General features: G+C 38.2%; 2 protein-coding genes across 4 annotated transcripts in view; one reads left to right on the forward strand and one right to left on the reverse strand.

The window, feature by feature from the left end:
- PACRGL (parkin coregulated like) overlaps positions 1-9,686 on the forward strand; it is a 33,102-nt gene extending 23,416 nt beyond the window's left edge. The window contains exon 10 of the transcript XR_008958444.1: positions 7,498-9,686. The gene's annotated coding sequence lies outside the window, so the exon portion shown is untranslated. The remainder of the gene's footprint in view (positions 1-7,497) is intronic.
- The window catches only part of KCNIP4 (potassium voltage-gated channel interacting protein 4), a 528,135-nt gene that overhangs the window by 2,648 nt on the left and 500,455 nt on the right, over positions 1-25,032 (reverse strand). For all 3 annotated transcript variants that reach the window (XM_044389744.3, XM_044389745.3, XM_044389746.3), the window contains exons 4-7: positions 22,370-22,440; positions 3,778-3,885; positions 1,803-1,907; positions 358-420 (exon numbers count right to left, since the gene is read on the reverse strand). In XM_044389744.3, coding sequence (XP_044245679.1) covers positions 358-420; positions 1,803-1,907; positions 3,778-3,885; positions 22,370-22,440 — 347 coding nt within the window. The remainder of the gene's footprint in view (positions 1-357; positions 421-1,802; positions 1,908-3,777; positions 3,886-22,369; positions 22,441-25,032) is intronic.

Genomic DNA, 25,032 nt, shown 5'->3' on the forward strand with positions numbered 1-25,032 from the left:
GGAGATAATACGTTATATGCTCAGTCTGGGCAGAGAGCAGTTCAAATCTCACATATGTTTTAACCCTCAGTGATGAATACTCTCTAAAGAATTTAGGAAACAAAAATGCAGTGTATGTGGAACATTCGTATGTTTAGGGCTTTCTACGTAGCTCTCCTGGGGGTAGGCACTCTATAAATGTTAATTAATTGAATTATAAACTGACCCTTGTTTTCAGAGTGGTAGGCTTCTCTCAGTGTACAAGTGGTAAGCTTAGGTCAGCTTTGTTATTTTGCTCAGTTCATGGTGGCTAGCTGACTCTACTTAGTCTGGCTATTAGAAAGCAAAAGGGATAGTTTCTTTACTACCATTACTTACTTTTTGGCAACTTTCAATGAACTCATCTATGGTAACAACTCCATCTTTATTTTTGTCCATTTTCTGTTCAGGAAGAAAAGAACAAAAAACTTTATTCAGACTTCTCCCTTGATACCCTCCCTTGATACCCTCACAGCTGAAGCTAATTAAGAGTCCACCTGCCTGTTTTACAGGGAGGCTTCAGAGCATGAGCTAGTCCTTTCTTAGTGATAAGAATTGTATGGCCAACTGCTGTTAGGCTGTTCCCTTTTCAGTAGAATGTGGTTGACCTCTAGAGTCCCTGCCCTAGAGGAGGAACTGCTTCAGAGCGTGAGCTAGTCCTTTCTTTTTTTTTTTTTTTAATTATGATATGTTATTCACCATACAGTACATCACTAGTTTTTGATGTAGTGTTCCATGATTCATTGTTTCCATGTAACACCCAGTGCTCCATGCAATACGTGCCCTCCTGAATACTCTTCACCGGACTAGCATATCCCCCCACCCCCGTCTCCTCTGAAACCCTCAGTTTGTTTCCCGGAGTCCATGGTCTCTCATGGTTCATCTCCCCTCTGTTTCACCCCCTTTCATTTTTCCCTTCCTTCTCCTAAAGATCTCCCTGCTATTCCTTATGTTCCACAAATAAGTGAAACCATATAATTGTCTTTCACTGCTTGACTTATTTCACTTAGCATAATCTCCTCCAGTTCCATCCACGTTGATGCAAATGTTGGGTAATCATTCGTTCTGATGGCTGAGTAATATTCCATTGTATATATGGACCACATCTTGTTTATCCATTTGTCTGTTGAAGGGCATCTCAGCTCCTTCTGCAGTTTGGCTATTGTGGACAATGCTGCTATGAACGTTGGGGTGCATATGGCCCTTCTTTTCACTACATCTGTATCTTTGGGGTAAATACCCAGTAGTGCAATTGCTGGGTCATAGGGTAGCTTTATTTTTAACTTTTTAAGGAAACTCCACACTGTTTTCCAAAGTGGCTGTACCAACTGAGCTAGTCCTACCTTAGTGGTAAGAATCGTATGGGACCTCTAGAGTCCCTGCTCTAGATAAAATCTGGCCCTCTAGCTACAATAGTTCAGGCAGTTTGTGGAAACTTTAAGAGCCTTGGTTTTCTCATCTGTAAATTGAGGCTAAAGAGGATTTATAACCATAAGGATTCTTTTGAGAATTTATTGAAAATAAACACAAAAACATGCAAAACAGCAATTCCTTAGTGTTCTGTCTCAGATATAGTGAATCTTCAATAAGTGTAGTTACCAGTATTCCAATAAATTCAAAACTAAAATTACAAAATTAGTATGATGGTTCATATTCTATTGTTTTGTCCCTTTCAATAAAAGTTTTTTATTTCTTTTGCATTCCTTTGAATTATCGTAACACTTTACAGCATTAGGAAATTTACTCTTTTTCATTCCCTCTCTGACTCCTACTTGCATCCTTACCTGGAAGAATGTTTCGACATGTTGTCTAGGAGCATCTTCCTTGAGGACAGGGTATGTGCATTTACCCATCATATCGTATATTGCTTTCATTATATCAAGCATTTCCTGAAAAGTAAAAGGCACTCACATGAGGCTGCATGTGCTGTATGAAGAAACCACTCTGACAGATTATTCCTACTCCATTTCAAATTTTTTTTTTTTGTAATTTTTCATTAAGTGCCTTTTGGTTGTCCCAGAGGAAAAGCCAACAGTTTTGTGCCTTAAAAGCAGCAGGGTCAGAATATAAGAATTAAGTCTGATGTTGGTTTCAGAATGAAGTAAATTCCTACATATCCAAGATGATCAGTAAAGGAATATTCTGGTTTAATGTTTGGATTTCCAAACATTCCAGACTTCCTATAGACTTATCTTTGTTTTATTGAGTTATTATATATCTTATATGTTGATTATCAGTTTCCTTTTACTGAAAATGAACTCCATATCATGAGCATTATACTAAACTAACTGATAAGTTTCAAAACTTATTAGGATTTTCCTTGTTTTTTCCTAGTATGGCTTTAAATGAAAAAATTACACATGTAGATTAGTCAAAATAGGATGTATGACTCTGGGAAATCCCTTGAAATTTAATTTTTTAATTAAAACAAAATCTAGTTTTTGACTTGTCATTTTCAATCAGAGTAAAAATAATATCTAATTATTCAGACATTCAAATTTATTGTTTCACATTTGCTTCCTTCATATTGAAATTTCCATATAAAAGTCTAGATTAAGTTGATAATACAGATGTAATATACATTTACTTTTGAGAGTATTCAATTCTCTTATTAATGATAAAGTAGTTTATAGTTTATAAATCATAGGTAAAACATTTTAAGATGTTTTGAGTTTAGATAAGTAGCAAGAAGTTTGTCTGACTTCGGCAGAATTCATGAAATGTGTTGTGTAAGACGAGCATGTTCGTGTTAAACATAGAGATAGAAAGGGATTGAAGGGCCAAGAGGTACCTAATATTCCTGAGGCATCGAGTACTAAATATTTCCTGTATTACTGTCCACCAGTTACAAGAGGCACTGACTACTCAGAATATGCTCAGTACGCATAAACAATATTCATGGGGTCTTCAGCCACCCATTGGGGAGAAATATTCTGGCCCCATGTATCTTCTCAAAAAACACAAAACCTATGGCCTCTGATCAGGTAATTGCCACACTATACCTGTGGTCGGTGCACTTGTCCCTATGTCTAATTGAGCAAGGTCAGGTCATTGGCCCAGGGTACCTTTTGTTTGAGGGGCCTCATGCTCAAATCTCAACTTCGGGGAAAGCAAGTGAGTCAGTGAGAAAGGACATATGAACATAGAGCATCCCCCAGGATTCCTGTAATGTCTCAACTCCATTTGGACCCTACCCTAAATTTGTTAACTTATCCCATCCCTTTCCTCTTGTCACTGTGTGGTTTAATAAACCATTTCCTATGAGCTTCTTAATTTGGTCTGTGGGCCTTTTTTCTTGGATAGCCTGCCTGGCAGTGTTTGGGGGCCACACCACTTCCCTCAGGTCATGTTCTACACAGTATAGGTCATTGCACAGTCTCTGTAATTTTAAAATTGTATCTGTTTCCACATTATATTGGAAGAAAAAAGGTCACGGGCCGAATATTCGAGCATGGTTTGTATACATTTTCTTCCTGATTCCAACCACAGTCTTTATCCAATTTACGGTATTTCTTTGAATGTCATTAGGAAACAGGGGTACAATCCTTACGTGTTTTATATTTACTTTGAAGATGGACCAGAAACTATTCCTATCCATTGAAAGCTTTTTATTAGAGTATTTCACCACCACCACATAAAATGCTTTAGATTTCCTAAAAACACAACTTTCAAATGAATAATTTCAATTGTTCAGCATTTTAAAGTTAAAAAAAATGGAAACAGCCCAAAGGAGAGTTGTGCTGGTGAGGCATTTCTTACTTCTTTAGTGATGTAGCCATCTTTATTTATGTCATACAAGTTAAATGCCCAGTTGAGTTTTTCTTGAACTGTCCCCCGGAGCAAAATGGAAAGACCTTTGATGAAATCCTAAAAAGAAATAAATGTATAATTTCATATGACATTTCTAAAAAAAAAAAAAAAGCTCGAACTGTGATAAAAGTCTCTCTCAAATGGTGGAAACAAGGGTTACAACCCTCTGGATTTTGAACCGTTATTTAACCAGATAATTAATGTGTTCTTGATCTGTTTCTTGGAGTTCTTTGTGGGCCTAAACCACTCCTTAGCTTTAACATTCTCACCTTTGACTTGGGAACGGTGACTTAAGTCAGCTTTGGAACTGGAAATGTTACGAGGTCACACACCCAAACAACAAGAAGATGCTCTAAGTGGCATTGGCTTTCTACCACAACTGTGCACAATCTCTTTGACTGAAAAGGATCTGATAACACCGTATCTTACAAAATACAAGGACATACATAGCATACTTCCCATGAAAAAGATCTGCTAACAAGAAATATGGTCTGTCTTTAAGGTATGGGCCAACTGTAACCATTACTTAGAAATCAAGTTATAACACACATGGGGGCAGTGGTTAAGAGCATGGAGCTGGAAGCCAGACTGCATGACCTCAAATTCCAGTTATGCCACTTGATAGCTTTCTGTCCTCTGAGCTTCTAACCTCCATTTGCCTCAGTTTGCATATCTGTAGAATGGGGATTATAATTTCTACTTCTTAAAGATTTTGTGAGGATTAATAGGGTTAAGCTATAACAATGTCTAGCAAGGGCATTGGTTATGTGTTTGCCAAGTAAACGAAGCCTAGTTAGCCAGTATCATGGTTAGGCTGGTTTGACTGAATGTGATCAAATTCCTGTATATTTGTTGTCATGTGGAGCAGAGCTTACCATCACAGTGTGGTGATTCCGAGCTCACACAAATCTGATAATCCATTGTTAGATGGGGACAGAAGAGCCCAAGGGGCACGCGGAAGTGGCTTTTTGGGTGAATTTGCCTTTTTTTTCTGCATTTCTATATTCCATCATTTTATAGGTGTTTTCCTGTCCCAGTTTCTTAAGTTTAATGCTTTTGGGTTTTTTTTTTTTTTCTCAGTTTGAAAAGTAGGTAATATCCACATAGTTCAAAATTTAAAAATATGTAAGATGTTTGGTGAAAAGTCTTCCGTTCCTGGACCCCAGCTACACCTTTTCTTTCTCCGTGGGCAGCTGGCATTAGTTAAGCTTCTTGGATTACTTCCAAGGAGTTTCTGTATATATAGAAGTATAAGGCACATATATTCCACATCCCTTTACACAAGTAGTCTGACAAGCTGTTTTGTACTTTTTTTTCCCTCCCCACTTCACAATCTTAGAAATAATTCCAATCTTTTTCACAGTTGCGTAATATGTATGAATGTACCATAGATTATTTAACCACTCTCCCATTGATGAGTATTGAAAGATTTCCAATCTTATTAAAAACAGTGTTACAAAGAGTGACCTTATATGTACATAATTCATACTTGAGAGAAAATATCTGTAGAATAAACACGGTATTTCTGGGTTAAAACATTTGAACATTTGTAAATTTTAGAGTTACTTACAGATTGCGCCCCAAATTCCCCTTTCAAAATCTATATAGGAGAATATTTTTTATGTATAAGAATGTTACAGCTTATCAATACTATATAGTATCACACTTTGATATTTTTCAATTTCATGGAAAACTATTTCTTTCTCAGATTACATACACTTGTATCCTAAATAAATTTGAACATTTTTTTCCCAAATGTCTCGATTTATAGAAACTCTTCACGTATTAGTGAAATTATCCCTTGTCTGTGATATGTCTTCAAGTGTTTCCTGGTTTGTCATTTCTTCTGATTTTTCTCATATTGATTTTTGCAAAGTAGGTATTTTTTTTATTTTTATATTCTAAAATTTGTCAGTCTTTTAATTTATGTCTTTTGGTTTATGTCGTATTGAAAAGGTCTTCCCCATTTAAAGTTATAAAAAGATACTCCTGTGCTTTTTCCTACTACTTCTGAAGTTTACATTTTTACATTCAAATACTTATTCCATTTGGAATTTATCCACTATCTGGTTTCACACTATTATTTGTTACCCATCGATTTGAGATGCAAGATTTATCATAGCCTTAAATCTTTATGTATTTGTCTGTATTTCTGAAATTTCTATTTTATCTCATTAGTAAATCTGTTTATCCACCTATACTACATCAGTTCAATTATGAAAGCATTTTAGTAATTTTAACAGCTGTTAGGGCTGTTTCCTTCTGGTCAGTCTTCTTTTTCAGGTATTTTCTCTATTTTTTCTTGCTTTAATATTCCACATGAACTTTTGAATAACCTGTTGGGGTCTTCATAGAGTTTGAGGTAAATTTACAGATCAACGTTGGCAACTTATTGACAACTGCATGTTGGTGAGTCTTCCTAATCAAGACTATGAGAGACCTTGCCCTTGTCCAAGTCATTTTTGACACTGAACCTATCAGTGTTCTGCTGCTGCTGTAACAAATTACCACAGCTTTAGTGACTCCAAATAATACATGTTTATTATCTTCGAGTTCTGCAGGTCAGAAGCCTAAGACGGGTTTCACTGGGCTGGAATCAAAATGGGGGAGCACAGCGGATGTAGAGGGAGAGTTTGCTCCCTTGCCTTTTTAGCTTTTAGAGGCCACTTGCATTGTTTGGCTTGTGGCCCCTTCCTCCATCTTCGGAGCACATCACTCTAGTCTCTGCTCCTGCTGTCATATCTTTCTCTTACCCTGATCTTCCTGTTCCCTCTTACAAGGACCCCTGTGATTACATTAGACCCACTTAGGTAATCCAGGATGTTCTCCCCATCTCAAGATCCTTAATCACAGCTGCAAAGCTCCTTCTACCATGTAAGGTAACATATTCACAAGTTCCAGAAATTAGGATGTAGACACTTTTGGTGGGCCATTATTCAGCATGCCAAACTCTGGTATGTTTTAGACCTTTTTTTTTTCTTTTCCAAATTGTTCTTTCATGTTTCTTAGTCATATTTATTTCTGTTGCTGTTATAAATGAGGTATTTTCTTCTATTACATGTTCTAAATTACTTTTGTTTGTATATACAAAGCTATATTTCTGTATAATAATTGTGTATGCTGCCAACTAACAGTGTTTCTATTGTATATGATAGTTTTTCAATTGATTCTCCTGGGTTTTTCGTGGATGCAGTCATATTAGCTGCAAATGGAGTTAATTTTACCTCTTCTTTCTAATTTTTATATTTTTAATTACTTTCTTTTTTCTAACTGTAGTGAATAATATATCCAAGACGATATTATATAATAACAGCAGTAATAGCCATCCTTATTTTGTTACTGAATTTAATAAGACTTTCTAGTGTTTCTACTTTAAGCATGATACTGACTTTAATCATGCTAAGAAGGTGTACAATTTTCATTTTATTAAAAAAATTTATCAAGGGGCACCTGGGTGGCTCAGTTGTTAAGCGTCTGCCTTCGGCTTGGGTCATGATCCCAGGGTCTTGGGATCAAGCCCCGAGTTAGGCTCCCTGTTCAGCACAGAGTCTGCTTCTCCCTCTCCCAACTCCCCTGCTTTGGTTTCCTCTCTAGCTGTCTCTCTGTCAAATAAATAAATAAAATCTTTTAAAAAAAATTTATCAAGAATAACAATTGACTTTCTTGCAGAAATGGAAAAGCTGATCTTCAAATTCATATGGAATTGCAAAGGACCACAAATAGCCAAAACAATATGGAAAAGAAAAAAGTTAGCTCAAACTCCAATCTCAAAACTCACTACAAATCTACAGTGCAGTACTGGCATAAGAATAGACATATAGACCAGTGCAATCACATTGGAAATCTGTAAATAAACATCTGTGACCACTGATTTTCAACAAGGGTGCCAAGACCATGCGATGGGGAAAGAATAGTGTTTTTAACAAATGGTGCTGTGACAAACAGATAACCATACCCTACCTCCCATCTTTATTCAGGGTAAAATGTAAAGTGAGAGAAAAAGAAAACTCAAGAGAAGTCCACAAAGAATTACAGCATTTGGTAGGCAGAGAGAAGAGAGGCTGGCAAGGGATCTTGAAAATAAGTTGCCAAAAAAGTATGAGAGGTCAAGTGAGTTCATTTTTGTAGAAAAGGATGGTTCATCGTGATAGAAGATGCTGCTGGGGAATGAAAAGTGTTCATTGGGTCAGCAACATGGAGGTCACGAATGACTGATGGGAGAACTTTCTGGGGAGTAGAAGCAGCAAACAATGATGGAGACTCTGTAGCAAACTCATGACTCTTGGCTGGCCACGATGATAGACAACTATATCTGAAAAGGAATATGGGATCACAGGAGAAATTTTTGAAGATGAACACTTTGATTACTGGAGGGAACAATCTATGAAGAGAAGATTACTAAAGATGTGTGTGTGAGAGAGAAGGAGGAAGTGCAAGAGGTGGGCTGGTCATTCTGAGAAGGTGGGAAGGACCCAAGTGCAGGTAGAGGGTCCGAGCTGTGGAGGGAGGAGGTGCATTTCCTCAGTTAACACGAAAGAAGGAGAACATGGTGTGGATGGCAGCAGCTGATAAGAGCGGAAAGATAGTGAGTCCCCACCTGACACCTTCAATGGATGTCATCCGCTTGGGAGTGAAGGGTGTAGCAGAAAGGGCAAGAATCTAAGATTTAAGGAAAGAAGGAGGCAGCTACATACTAGACAATCTGGTGACTTGTGCAAATTGCAGGAAGGTGTACATCCCTCAAAATACTTCATACTATTTCCTGGAAAGTTGTAATATATATAAACCTGAAATATATAACACACTATAATCAAGAGTTAATGTGTAATGTACAACTGGCAATTATAAGCTTTGGATTTTTAGAAGGCATAAAATAGTCACTGATGAGTATGGGAAGGTAGGCTTGTCAAAGATTGCTGGACAGTTTTAAAAGGCCAGATGAGGTTGGTGATTATCAATACAAACTTTATCTGTTGCTTCAAATCATGAAGTAATAGTTATGTGCTCTTAGTTGAAAAGGGGGCCTGGATACAAGGTCTTTGAAGACATGCTTAGAGCATTGGTTTTCAAAATTTAGCTTGCCACACAGTGACCTGGAGGGCCTGCTAAAACACATTGCTGGGCCCCACCTTCAGGTTTCCTGATTCATTAGGTCTAGCTTGGGGTGCAAGAATATGTATTTCTAACATATTCCAAGGGGATACTGATAATGTTGGTCCAGGAATCACACTTTGAAAACCACTGGCCTACAGAAATCATCAGTGACATTGGCCCTATCACCAAACAGAGCAGACCAGAGCAACCGTGAAAGCACTTTTAAAGTCACGTGTGGACTTCTGTTGGTTGCCTTCCTACTAAGTCCCCACTAATTCTCATTTAGTGTTTCATCCAATTCTGCAGAAGTGCTCTCCACCTCTGGCTCTAGTGATGGAGCTGTGACCTGAGCCAAGTCAAGAGGCACATATTATCCCTTTGGTTAAGGCAGCTGGATCTGTGATTGGCATACAACTGAACCCAGTCCACATCTGCTCTACATGAACAATCACCCTTGGAGCCAAGGAGCTGCTGGTATCTTTTTGTGACCATGGGAGAACCCACCCCTAGTTGTGGTCATCCTTAACTCTGGCCTCCTTGTTTCTGTGAGCCAATAAAGTCATCATATTGTTAGTATGTGATTTTCTGTTATTTGTAAACAAAAATAGCCTGATTTACAAGCTGACACCTGATTCACATCTTCCTCTTAAGTACTATGTATCCCAAAACTACTTAAATTAAAAGATGGCTATGGACCTTGAGCACCCCTCTGCCTTGTAATACACCATCTTGCAAGATGATACCAATAAACAGTTATTTCAAAAGAAGAATGAATAATTCCTTGTGGAAAAGGAAAATGAGAAACTCAGTGTGTCTTATGTGGTTTTTGCTCCACGCTTTTCTGAATGGTAATGGAAATCTCTCAGGCAGGAGTCACAAGGCTTTAAAACAAAACAAAACAAAACAAAAAACAAAACCAAACCTCTCAGAGTACTTTGCATAATTACCTTTTATCTATGAAAAAAGGTTGCATCTGTTCCCTAATGCACAAAAATAATTGGTACTGAATTCTGGTTTCCCTTCTCTTATGATCAAAGCAAAAGAAGGAAGAAGGCATAAAGATTTGACTTTATAATATCCCATCCTTGTTCAGTTGTGAGCTTTTAGGTATTTATCAGATTTTTGCTTACTGCCTTAGTTCTGATTGCTATGACAGGGACATTAGTCTTCCTATGTCAGAGGAGGTCATCAAGAGGACATGACCACCGGTTGACCCACGAGCTGGCCCAGGCAATCCGAGGCTCTTACTCCTCCCCTGTCCTTGAAATGTATGGTCTGCCCACCATTTCTGGACAAGAAGCCACTTCAAGGATGTAGCCTTGAGAACATAAGGTCTTGTTGAGACCATCTGGACTGCATATGTGACTGAATCACATTAAGGCCTCCATAAAAATTTTTAAGAGTCTGGTAGGTAGTACAGAAATTTACTTGTCTTGCATTTGCCCAAGATAAGCCTCATAGGTAAGTTCCCTTTCTGACTACACCTGCCACCTACCACTCGGGAGTGGCCTGCCTCTTTCTTCAGTCACTCATTCTCTGTGTGCAGGGGGCCAGTTTGGAATTTCACCTGAGGAACTACTGAGGTTGCAAACCAACATCCTGCCTCCCTACCTGCCACTCAAAGAGCACCATGGTTTATAGTCATGCGTTTGGGGGTATTTGCAACAAACAGTGCTGTTTATAGTTGGGAAAACAACATTAAGTGACTTACCAAAGGTTAGAAATGTTAACTAGCTAGTCAGTGACAGATTTGGTATGAAAAATCATACATGTGTTTGTATATTTCTTATTTATGCTTGCTTATGTATTTTCATGAAATTTTTAAAGGTGGTTTATTTTCTCTGATATGACCTCCCTTGATTGGAGTTAAACTTCCACAGTAGTTGAGCCACATTTTAAAGTATTTGAAAGACACAATTTCAGGTAGAACCTGAAGTTTGCATCAGATATCAATATGTCTAATAATAAGTAAATAATAAGTAAACTTTCTAAGATTTGCAGTCTGATTTTATCATGCAGAAGGGATAATGTACTGATCTTGTTTGATAAACAATATTGTCTATTTAGATAATTTAGTGTCTTAAAAGGTGATGACAGACACATTAAGTTAGAGGGAAGTTCTTTGGTTCAATTTCACTAGAGGCCATTAAACATTAATAAATTTTTAAACAAAAATAAATATAAATACATAAGAAATGTATACATAAATATGCTTGATTTACATAAAAAATTACAGAAAACTATACTGAAGAAAATTGCAATCACACACAATCCTAGCACTTATGTAAAATGAGCATCTCCATTTTTTATGCATACTATATTTATAGTAAAGGTCATATATGTATATATAATAATATGTATTTCACTTAAAATTACAAGCATTTTCCCACATCACTGAAAATTCATTGTCACATCATTTAAATGCACATATTAGGTTGAACCCTATGAAACTGCTGATTTTTTTTTAAGTAGGCTCCACACCCAGCATGGAACCCAACATGGAGCTTGAACTCATGACTCTGAGCGGATATCAAGAGTCAGATATCCAGGGCGCCTGGGTGGCACAGCGGTTAAGCGTCTGCCTTTGGCTCAGGGCGTGATCCCGGCGTTATGGGATCGAGCCCCACATCAGGCTCCTCCGCTATGAGCCTGCTTCTTCCTCTCCCACTTCCCCTGCTTGTGTTCCCTCTCTCGCTGGCTGTCTCTATCTCTGTCGAATAAATAAATAAAATCTTTAAAAAAAAAAAAAAAGAGTCAGATATCCAACTGAGTCACCCAGGCACCCCAAATTGCTGATATTTTTATCATATTTGTCAAGAATAATAATTTCATGTGGTTTAATGATACTATCACAGTGGGTCTTAGACATTTTGGACCCCAAACCACAATAATTACATTTTAAATGGCAACCTAGAAACACACACACACACACACACACACACACACACACACACGTATACACCAGAAAGTAATTATTTCCATTTCTTTTCTATTTTTTAAACATTCTTGTCATTAATCTCTAAATTAATTTTACCATCTACTAATGATTGTAATCTGAAGTTTGAAACATTGCTTTCTCATACGAATATATTGTGATTTACTTAACCATACTTCCTACGGGTGGCTATGTAAATTAATTTAAATTTTTCTTTATTAAAAATGATGCTGTGTAAACATTGTTCTCTATTTCCCATCATTCTGACTTATTTCCTTAGGAAAGGAGTAGAACTCTTGGGTCCTGGGAACACTGAAATTTAATAGTAATAATGGCTACAGTTTATGGATGTGTGTGGGGCCCTGTGTTAGGCAATTTCTGTGCATTACTTCATGTCAGCCTCATGCAACCATAGGGAGTAGGTATTGCTGCCTTTATGTGATAGAGAGATGCTCAGAGAAAACAAGTGACCAAGTCAAGGCATACAGCCAGTGAGCAGGGAGCTAAAAATCAAACCCAAACCTCTGACTCAAAGCCTAGGCCTCATTTTGACTAGAACCGAAGCAATGGACTGTGGTTATACAGAACAGTATGATATAAACACCGGCTGTATCTCTTTTCTTGCTACTGTAGGACAGAACTGTGGGGTGATGTGAAATAGTGACTCATAGTGATTGCAGTTCATCTACTTCCTAATAACATTTGTAGAACATTAGGAATGCCAGGAGTTCCTAATTCTTGCTATAAAATTACTTCATAAATGAATTAGAAAATAGCCTTAGCTTCTTTAAAAGTGTGTCAGTATGCAAATATATGTGTGACTATGAAAGCTGTAAGAAGTTCAGCTAAGAAGCCCAAGATTTCCATGTCCAGGAACACTGAGACTGAGAGAGATCAATTCTCTGAGACTGTCCAGATGTCCACCAGGGTCACTCACATTAACGGAGCATTTTCTATGTGCCGTGTAACTTTCAAAACTCCTTAAATCCATCATTTAATCATACAACAATTTTGTGAGGTATCTATCATGATTATTAACATTTTATGTTGAAGTTCAAGCACAGAGAGAATGAAGAACCCGTCCCAGGCATCAGAGCTAGAAGTAAAATCTAGATTTGAACCCTGTGTCTGACTGACTAGCATGTGTTCTTTTATTTTTTTTTATTATGTTCAGTCAGCCACCGTGTAGGACATCATTAGTTTTTGATGCAGTGTTCAGTGATTCATTAGTTACATATAACACCCAGTGCTCATCGCAACACGTGCCCTCCTTAATACCCATCAGCCTGTTACCCTCTTCCCCCACTCCAAGCGTGTGTTCTTTTAGATGAGAAGAGATTTCTGGAGCTTCCATAAAGGCTGGATGTTAAAGTTGGAGATTGATTCAGAACTGGGGCGGGGAAGACAAAAGATGAGCCTGAAGCATCTTACAGTGCCAGAAAATAAGGGTGTGATGAAAGAAACAAAACAAAAGAGAAGAAACAACCACAATGATAGGGGAATGTTGAAGGAACACAGGGGTCAACTAAAATTGCTCCCGGTTGCCAAGCTGTAACAATCTGAGCAACAAAATAAATAGGGTTATATTGGATTATAACCCAAAAGACAAAATAAATATCCATTAGTCCACACTGATATAAATGACTTATTGAATAAATTCATAAATGGAGAAGACACAAATATCCCAGGCAGAAGAATTCCAAGTAAATTATGTAAATTGTATTCTCTCAAGGAGTTGGAGCATAAACTCCCCCATCCTTAAGTATGGGCTATGCATAATAACTTTCTTCCAAAGAGTATGGTTTGGAAAGAAGGAAAAAAGAGAAATCAACAGTCATAGCTCATGTTGATAAAATGTACTCTTGCTTTTATGTGACATAATATGGCACTCTAATTCTTTGAGCTTTCTCCCCAGAACATATACTCCAGTCTAATTATGAGAAAAAAACATCAAGCAAATCTGACATTATACAAAACATCTGACCCATACGCCTCAAAACTGTCAAGGTCATCACAAACAAGAAATATCTGAGGAACTGTCACATCCAAGAGGAGCCTAAGGAGACATAGTGGCCAAATTTAATACGGTATCCTACATAGGATGGTGGGACAAAAAAAAGGACACTAGGTAAGAGCTAAGGTAATCTGAAGAAAGCATGGACTTTAGTGAATAATGCATCAATATTAATTCACTACTTGTAGGAAGTATTCCATTTTAATGTGATACTAATAAGAGGGAAACTGGATGAGAGGTATACGAGAACTGTCTGTACTAACTTTGCAATTTTTCTGTAAATGTAAATCTGGTCTAAAATTAAAAAAAAAAAACCTTTATTTAAAAAATGAATTTTAAAAAAAGGAATCTGACCTGCGATCTGTCAGATAAAGGTATTTATTGTATGCTTTTCTTGTCTGTTTTTTAATAATCTGCTGTTACCCACATTGTAGCATGTGCAATGAGGGGTTTAAAGGACATGCCCTTGGAGCCTATAGGAAGAGGTAAGCAAATGCAGGAGGAGCTGGGCACCCCCATGGCAAGACTAGGCAAGATCACAGGGAAGGAGCAGGCCAGAATGATGGATGACAAGCAAAAACCATGAAACACATGGCTTGGTCAGATTCCCTGGGAATCAACAAAAAGTATGGATGGGGCCCGGGCAATAGACACAACTGTGAGAACAGTTGGATTCTATGAAAATGGGAGAATATAAGCTCCATGAAGACAAAGATTTGTGTCTTTTGTTCACTGTTGTGTCCCCAGCCAGCACCTTGAAGAGTGTTTGGTACATAGTCATGCTCAATAAGTATTTGTTAAATGTATAAATGAAATGAGAAGACTTCTGAACCTACCTTTCACTTCCCTTTCAGTAACTCCCTGGAATGGGCACTGGACAAGGAGAACAGAATTATGTGTACAGGTTGTGTAAGTGTGTGTGTATGTGTTGAGAGATAAGAGAAGGATAAACCCTAATGATTATTAAATGTGATAAAATCAGAATTTTATAACTCTTGGTAACATTGCCTAAATAATTCCCACTGATGTCTGACATCTCAAAAGAAAATACCTGTTTATTATTTTTTTAACATTTTATTTACTTTGAGAGAGAGTGTGTGCAAGCGGTGGGGTAGGGGAGGGAGAGGGACAAGCAGACTCTGCTGAGCATGGAGTCTGATGCGGGGCTCGATCTCAGGACCCTGAGGTCATGACTTGAGCCGAAATCAAGAGTCGGGTACTCAACCAACTGAGCCACCCAGGTGCCCTGAAAATAGCTATTTAATTTGACAAAACGATTCATCCTAGAAAGAAAGTTTTCCCATAACCATAAATGATATTTGGGAGAAAAACTTTTTTTTTTTTCTCATCACTGTGAATGACAAAGAGATTACTTTTTAGGTTTATAATGTCTCCAGGCAGTACCACTCATATTTTATTCAGTATGAATTGGATTGTCAGTGAATGGTGTTTTCTTGAAGCTTTGAACTGTAGCTCTGATGTCAAATTATCAGTCACCTACAGGAAGCAGGTATAGCTATTCCAGAACTGTTCCAAAGAAAACATTATTTTAAGTCAGCCTCAATAATTCAAGTAAGCTTGCCATTCGGGACCTGCTCAGAGGTATGCATTGCCCTGATGGTGATAATGGTTGGTAGATGGTAATTGTTGAAATAGTGGTAAAGGTTCAGAATTGATCGTGTAGCCAACAATTGTGTCATCAGTAATCAGTGATTTCTGTGGATGGGATGGATTGAATCTGAATTGTGAAAGTTGATAAAAAGGTGATACTATCAGTAATCAGATCATAGAGTGCCATCCGAGATGTCATCTAGCAAACATTGTGGCTCAGGCCCTCCAGAGGAGGAGGCAGTCTATTGAAATGGTTAAGAATGGGATTTAGAAAACTATAGCCTGGGGGCTCAAATATGGTTCATATTGTTTTGTAGACAAGGTCTTATTGGAACACAGCGATGCCCATTTACTTCGGATTTGGGTGTGGCTACCACAGCAGAATTGAGTAGATACAATAAAGACTGTATGGCCTGCAAAGCCAAAATATTTACTATTTGGCTCTATATGGAGAAGTTTGATGACATCTGGTTAAAACCACAGGTTTTAGAGACTTAGGCAGAGTTGCGGTTCAACCCTGATTCGTAAATTTTAGTGCCAAACTCACTGGTGCCAAAACTTGAAATGAACTGACATAAAACTGTCTCTAATCTATTTCTAATTACCTATCTATCCATCCATCCATCACCTACCAGTCTATGATCTATCATCTATCTATCATCTAATCTGTCTATATCGTATTAATCAGAGGACGCTAACAGCTATACCAATACTTCCAGATCCTAGTGGCTTGGCACCATATAAGCTTACTTCTCACTCACACACAGTGAAATGGAGAGAGTGCTCTGTTCCATGCAGTCATTCAGAGATCCAGGCCCTTTCTCCTTTGTTGCTGGGCCAACTGAAATATGTGAGCTCATAGTCCCCACAGAGGAGAAGAGAGGAAGGAGATGTGGTCACTTCTACTCACATCTCATTGGTAAAATCTCAGTCATGGCTCCACCTAACTGCAGGGGAGGCTGGGATTATGGCCTATTCATGTGATCTCCGAGTGGAGCACATGGGCATTGGTCATCATTAGCAGTCCCTGCCATGCTTATCATGTATCATATTTCACCACACAAATATTACACATTTCATTATAGCATGCTGCAGACCCGACCGGAGACATTAAATAATGTGGAATAGTGTACTCAGGGCATTACTTCTCTAAATCCACAAGGCTGTGAATAACAAAACTCAGCTGGCTCTGAGGATTTCAGATGAGGGGCTGGGGATTATATACACCTCTCAGGCAGGATAACAGTTGCTAAGAGATGCATTCTGGTGCCAGACTGCCTGAGTTTGAATCCTGGCTCTCCTACTTTCTAGCTGTGTGACCTTGGGCAGGTTGCTAACCCTTTCTGTGATGCCCTTTCTTCGTTTGCTAAAAAGGAGGTAATAAGGGTACCTGTGAAGATGAACTAAGCTAGTATATATAATGCACTCAGAGCAATTGCCTGACTCATGAGTTCAAATGAGTCCTAAACAAGAGTCAATTATTATTCCTGTGTATAGCTAATACTATTTTTAAACACTTAATATTAGTGACTGACACACAGTAAGTATTTATTATATGGTGAGATGCAGAATTATCTTTCATAGCATCATGGACAGAACAATCATCTAGCCTTTGAATGAATATGGTCAATGATAGATTATTTAACAAGATGACCAATGTCATTATTAATTGGCTTTATTAGAAAAATGTCCTGCTATGGTAACACCTCATAAATATGGAGCATGTATTTGGTGCCAAGCAGGCTCCAAAAGGAGCCAAGCCCTTTACTGACATTAGTACTTTTTCAGTCTTACATTCCCCCGTAAAGTAGCTTAGCTTGCTGATATTTTACAAAGATGAACACTAAGGCCTAGAGAGTTTAAATTCTCAGCCCGGGGTCTCACAGCCACTGAATGGCAAGGAGGGGATTAGGCACGGTCATAGCTAGATGCAGGTGCCACCTCGCTTCCTCACTCCCTCATCTTATTCACTCTGCCCTTTTGGGTTTAAGCAACTTAAGTAGAAAACTTCCTTTTCTCTTTATTGTAGAATCAGAATGGTCTCTGCTATACCTCCCAGGATGCTACTGTTACTCAAAATATGTTCATTGCCTAATCATTTCTGTTTTCTAGAGACTTTTCAGGTAGCTAATTGATTCAGAAAAATAGTTACAATAGCCTAGTGTTAAATTTGATTTTGATTTAACATTTATTAATTCAGCCATTAGTTTGCTTTTAAAGGAAAAGACATATCACCAATATGCTTATAATATATAGTCATTACAACTAATTTCCCAAATTATAATCAACGTTCATCACAATTACTAGCATTTTGCATAAATATTGTAATAGCAATGTTATGCATGGTCCCATATCATTAACACCAGACTAAATTTACATGTTGAAATTGGATACAATGTACTATAGGTAATTAATGGGACATTTCTCATGCATAAGTAATTTCAAGTAATGAAATCATTACTATTTTTTACCCTACTTGATTTCTGCAAACTAGCTATGAAAGATTTCATTAGGTGAACTGGAACCATTGACTTCGATGATATTGCTGTACTAAGGCTGTACTGGAATTAATCTTGTTGCTGAAGCGCAGGAAACACTAACACAAGATTATCACGGGTGATCATAAACTGCCATCAACGGAAGAAATGTTACAGATGCTACCTGTGATGTCTCCCGTTGCTACTGCCACATCCAGGGCAAAGCCAACTGCCCTCGTCTTCACCACTGCAGGTTTCTTGGTCTACCGAACCTTCTACTTAGCCACTGCCGGCTTCTACTCTTCTCTCTGCAGTGATATCTCTTGGTTAAGTGTTAAGACATGACATGTTGAGCTTCCTGACCTAGAGTCTTTATTTTAGGTGCACTCAGTCTGCAGGAGTACCTAGTACATGTGAGGAGACACTTTGCTGCCCTGGGAACCCTGCTTCTGGGGCCACTGACTGAGTGGCTAGCTCAGAAGGTGGCACTTTCTTCTCTCATCCTGATTCCTCAAAACCCCTGCTCCCAGATAGCTGGTGATGCCTACCTGGACTTTCCCCCTCTTAAATATGACAGGTTTTGCCGAGATATAAGTCTATCAATTTAATTGTAATATCTTTTAAACTTTTCTCATCGCCAATGCCTCAATTATAGTTTGGGCTTAAGTTAGCTCCTGTCAGGATTCTTGGAATACAGAGCTGCTAAGTGAAATTCTTCTTTCTAGAAACATAGTCCTGATCCCATGACTTCCCTGCCGAAAATTCCTCAAGGACTCCTCACCTCCCAGAAGAGAATCCAGCCTCCTTAGCATCCTGCCTCAGACAGGTCAGAAGCTGGCCTCTGCCTCCTCATCCAGTCTTCCTTGTTGGCCTTTTCCCTATGTATTCTAACTTCTAGGTGATTTACAAATGTTTTACCTTCGTTCCCAGGCTTCTGCTTCTGACTCACTCCCCATTGCTTCCCATCCTGAGCCCTTACTCTTAACTAGCTCGTCCTTGTCCTTCATACCTAGTTCATCAAATCTATGGGCAGGCTTCCTTGATACATCCCCATGAGTACCTTTCCTTATTGATCCCATTCCATCATCTGCCCTTTATCATGGAACTCACTGAAATTTCTGCTCACATATAAGCTGCACCTCCCCCAAAGTGTATCACTCCCAATTATCTTGATTCCATTATGCATATTAATGATTCTGTAGCCAATTCCAATGTAGTGTGTGTGTGTGTGTGTGTGTGTGTGTGTGTGTGTGTGTATAACTGCCCCACACCACCAAACAATTCTCTGACACCAGCTGGGTATCCTACAATTTAACTCAGCTCTGACCTTTTCTACCTGGAAATACAGCCAGATCCCACAGGTGAAGGGCTCATTCCTACAAGACTGCACTCCCCCACTTCAGATGCCAATTGCAATCCAGACTGTTACCTGTGCTTCTGAATGATGGGGTTTTGAAAAGACAAACAAAATTGACAAACTCTTAGCTAGACTAAGAAAAAAAGAGAAAGGACTCAAATTAATAAAACAATCACAAGTGAAAGAGAAAACATTGCAACTGGTGCCACAGAAATCAAAAGAATCATGAGACTACTATAAACAATTCTACTTCAACGGACTGAATAGCCTAGAAAAAAATGGATAAATTCCTAGAAACATACAACTTACCAAGACTGAATCATAAAGAAATAGAAAGTCTGAACAGACCTATAATGAGGAGATTGAATCACTAATCAAAAGTCTTTCAACAAAAAAAGCCCAGGACCACGTGGCTTCACTGGTAAATTCTGCCAAACATTTAAAGAATACCAATCCTTTCCAAACTCTTACAAAGAATTGCAGAGGAAGGAATATTTCCAAACTCATTTATGAGGTCAGCAGTACCCTGGAACCAAAACTAGATGAAGGTATCACAAGAAAAGAAAACTACAGGCTCATATTCTTGATAAATATACATGCAAAATCCTCAACAAAATTCCAGCAAATTCTAACAGCCCATTAAAAGGATCATACAACATGACCAAGTAATCTTTATCCCTTGGATGGAAAGATGTTTCAACATATAAACACCAATTAATGTGATATCCCACATTAATGGAATAAAGAAGAAAAATCGCATGATCATCTCAATAGATGCAGAAATAGCATTTGACAAAGTTGAATGTTTTTTCATGACAAAAACTCAACAAACTAAGAATAGAAGGAAAGCATCTTCACATAATGAAGGCCATATATGACCAGCCCACAGCTAACAACGTGCTCAATGATTAAAAACTGAGAACTTGCCCTCTGAGGTCAGGAGCAAGGCAAGGATGCCCAATATTGCCACTTCTATTCAACAGAATACTGGAAGTCCTAGCTAGAGAAATTAGGCAAGAAAAAGTAATCAGATGACATGATATTACATATAGAAAATCCTAACAATTACACCAAAAACTGATAGAACTAACAAACAAATTCAGTAAAGTTGCAAGATACAAACTCACATACAAAAATTATTGTGTTTCTATACACCAACAATGAACTACCTGAGATGGAAATTAGGGAAATGATCCCATTTTTAATAGCACCAAAAAAGAATAGAATAAAAACCAAGAATAAACGTAACTAAGGAGGTGAAAAACTTGTATACTAAAAACTGTGAAACACTGATGAAAGAAATTAAAGAAGACACAAACAAATGAAAAGTTCATGAGTTGGAAGGCTTAATATTGTTAAAATATTCGTACTACCCAAAGCTATCTGCAGATTCACTACAACACTATCAAAACCCCAAGTGGTATTTTTTACAGATAGAAAAAAATGCATATGGAACCAGAAAAGACCACAGAAATCCAAATCAATACTTGAGAAAGAACAGAGCTGAAGGCATCACAGTTCCTGATTTCAAAGTGTATTACAAAGTTATAGTAATCAAAACAGTATGATACTAGCATAGAGACATATAGACCAATGGTATACAGAATAGGAAGCTTGGAAGTATATCCGTGCATATATGGTCAACTGATCTTTGACAAGGGTGTCAAGAATATACAATGGGGAAAGGGAAGGATAGTCTTTCAACAAATGGTATTAGGGAAACTGGATACCCACACCCAAAAGATTGAAATTCCATCCTTACCTTATCCCATACACAATTATCAATTCAACATGGATTAAAGACTTAAACATAAGACCTGATACTATAAAGCTCCTAAAAGTAAAACCAGGGGAAAAGCTTCATGATATTGGTCTTGGCAATAATTTCATGATATGACTCCAAAAGTTCAGGCAACAAAGAGTAAATAAACAAGTGCTAAACTATTCTGAGCAGCAAAGGAAACAATCAGTGGAATGAAAAAGCAGCCTACAAAATGGGAGAAAATATTTGGAAACCAGGTATCTGATAAAGGGTTATCTCCAAAATATATAAAAAAATTCCTTCATCTCAATAGTAAATATCTAACAACTCAACTTAAAAAATGAGCTGAGGACTTAAATGTGCATTACTCTGAATATATCCAAATGGCCACCAGGTATATGAAAAAATGTGCGACATCCCCAATCATCAGGGAAATAGAAATAAAAACCACAATAAGATAGCACCTCACACTCATCAGGATGGCTATTACCAAATAAATGAAAGATAAAAAGTGTTGAGGGTGTGAGTAAATTGGAACACTTGCACACTGTCGGTGGGAATCAAAACGGTGCAACCACTATGTGGAAAACAGTACGGAGTTTCCTCAAAAAAATTAAAAATAAAAATACCATGTGATCCAGTAATCCCACTTCTGGATAATTATCCAAAAGTATTTGAAATCAAGATCTCAAAGAGATATTAGACCCCCATATTCATTGCAGCTCTATTCACAACAGCTAAGATGTGGAAACAGCATAAATGTCCATAGATGAATGAATGGATAAAGAAAATGTGGTTTATACATGCAATGGAATATACTACTTATCTTTAAAAAGAAAAAAAATCTGCAATACGCAACAAGGTGGATGAACCTGAGGACACGCTGAGTCATCAGAGAGAAAAATACTGCGTGATTCCACCTACATGAGGTCTCTAAAATAGTCAAATTCCTAGAATCAAGGAGTGGAATGGTGGTTGCAGGGAGCTGGGGCAGGAAGAAATGGACTAATGGACATAAAGTTTCAGTTAAGCAAAAGGAATAAATCTAGAGATGTGCTGTGCAGCATTGTGCCTATAGTCAACAACATTGTAATACACACAATTTTGTTAAAAAGGTAGATCTGCTCAGTGTTCTACAATAACAGCAACAGCGATAATAATAAAGAAAAAAGTCTCAAAAAGAAAAAAATGTTATTAAACCACCCAAACTCAGATTTTCCCTGTAAATAGAGTAAATCTCTTGCAATGTGTCTAAAGTCAAATCATATATAAAAAAAGGTCTAAGACTTACCTCAAAACTCACAGCTCCATTGTGGTCCGTATCAAACGCATTAAACAGAAAATGCGCGTATGTTGTCGAGTCTGAAATGTTGAAAAGGGAATATCATTAAGGCAGCATGTCAACATCCTACAGAAGACTGGCATAGCATGCCCTAGCCTCCTTCTATTTAGGAAAATTTACTCCATCTCCTCTACTTGTGCTTTCTTCCTGGCTGTGCACCTTTGTTCAGTAGAGGATTATAATTTGAGATTCATGAGAGTGAGTTCCTCACACAGAGGCCATTGATGACGTCCGTTCTCTGTAAGGTTGTGGCTGGAAATGCTCTGAGCACCTGGGGGTCTTGGGTGATGCTCTTGGCGCTGCGGTGAGTGATGATACCATAGTGGGTGTGAGGATGAAGTAAGATGCATCTGGAAATTGTTTAGTGCTTGGCAGGGGCTATCTATACAAGGAAAATAGTAAAAATACTAAGAGTGAGGGGTGCCTGGGCGGCTCAGTCATTTGGGCATCTGACTCTTGATTTCTACGTGGGTGGTGATCTCGGAGTCATGGGATCAAGCACCCAGGGGTGCTCAGCACTATCGGGGAATCTGCTTGAGATTCTCTCAGTGTCCCTCTCCCTCTGCCCCTCCCCTGCTCACTCTCTCGCTCTCTAAACTAAATAAATTAAAAACAATACTAATAGTGAGATACACATGAATTGACATTTTTAGTGTTGTTATTATGAATTTGTTCATCGTTTTTACAAGTCAGATAAAGACAGGGACTCAGAGAGGTTAAGAAACTTGCCCAAAGTCACACAGTCAATTAGGAGTAAAGCGAGATATTACTGAGTCCTTCTGACTGGAAAACCAGTCTAGTCCACAGCCAGTGAAGTGGCCTGATGAACTGGGGACAGGAGTGACTTGAGAAGTTTCTATGGCCACGGTGGGAGTGTGGGGTCCTGAGGGTTGCTGGGCCTTGGGAGAGAGTCGCGGGTCTGGGTAACCATGGGCAGTTTGGGACCGGGGTCTGTCCCCAGTGCCTCACAATGCTGCCTCATAACCCCAGGGTATATCTGAGATCCAACACTTCCACTGAACTTGCTTCCAGTGGGTTTTACCATTTTTCCTCTTCTACTTTTTCTCTATGGTCTCCCTTCATCTCTGAGCTTTCTGCTTTTTCATGTTAAAAGTATATTTTTTCTTGCTATTTTCTTTTCTTAGTGCAGTTTTCATTTTTCAGTGCTTCTGTGCTTGACCCTTGATCAAATTTACTTGATTATTTTAGATGTTTCATCTCATGATTTTAGCTTTTTACCTTAACCTTTTAATATTAGAAAAAAAAAACTGTAACCTTTTAGCTCATTGGCTCCAACCTTTTATCTTCTGTTTAAAATCTCTTCTATTTTATAACTTTTAACCTTTATTTTTTATTGGGATTGAACAAAACTTTTATTCACCTTTTACTTTATAAGTTGCTTTTTTTAAAGGCTGTCAAGAAACTAAGTCACAGTAGCAGGAGAAGAGAATCGCCCTCCCCAAATAAGGGAGGTCAGAGGTCATAAAAACTTCCCTCTCACCTCTCAGGCACCTATGGCCCACTTATGGATAGTTTTTCCTGAATGATTCACCCCAGTGGTAAATGCTATTTAAGGCCATATATTTCACACGGTAGACTGTACACTCAGTTTCTCAAAATGATGGTGGCATTGTCTTTTACCTCTCACCTTTAAATATGATATATGAAACCACTTATTTTTAAACATATGAATTATTGGGGAGCCTGGGTGGCTCAGTCGTTGAGCGTCTGCCTTCAGCTCAGGGCGTGATCCCCGTGTTCCGGGATCGAGCCCCACATCGGACTCCTCTGCTGGGAGCCTGCTTCTTCCTCTCCCACTCCCCCTGCTTGTGTTCCCTCTCTCGCTGGCTGTCTGTCTCTCTGTCAAATAAATAAATAAAGTCTTTAAAAAAAAATAAATAAATAAACATATGAATTATTAACACTGTTCTCTATGAACTAAACAGGGACCACAGTTGGGTCTAAATAATATGTCCCATAAATGTATCTAGAGTGAATGTCCACACAGTATTGATGAGTTGCAGAAAGAAATTCTTTTGAAGATGGGTTATTACCAGGGATTTCATTATAATCAATTTAGTGCCATTCTTGGGAAGCTCCATTATAGAGTTGTCAAGAATTGGCAGCCTGTTTTTACTCACAAAGTTGTTTTGCTCTCAACAGTGCAGTTACACAGACTTCTTGAACTATTTAGTGCCCTATGGTGATAGGAGTTGACAGGTGGTATGTTAAACTTATTTTCTGAGGGAGAAAAAAAGAGATTTTGCATATTTTATAAGGAGCTTCATTAAGCAGGTCTCTTGGTATCCTATCAGACAATCAGGGTACCTTAGCAAGCAGGACTCAACATGAATAATGGCTCAGAACAAACAATGTTGGCAATTTTTTTTTTAAATTAAAAAAAAATAAGCTAACATGAACATACAGTAATTAGCTTTCTTTTTCAATGAGGTCACTCTTGCTTTAGAGCTTGACACGTAGGACAGACACTCTCAGGGTTTGCCCTGATGTGGTATAGAGGACTCCTTGTTCCTATAAATGTACCTTGGCAATTCCCCTGGAATTTAAACCAGTTTTCCAACCCAGATATACTGTGCGGACAGCAGTTGTTA

This window comes from Ursus arctos, unplaced genomic scaffold (assembly GCF_023065955.2).
Source record: "Ursus arctos isolate Adak ecotype North America unplaced genomic scaffold, UrsArc2.0 scaffold_9, whole genome shotgun sequence".
NCBI lineage: Eukaryota > Metazoa > Chordata > Mammalia > Carnivora > Ursidae > Ursus > Ursus arctos.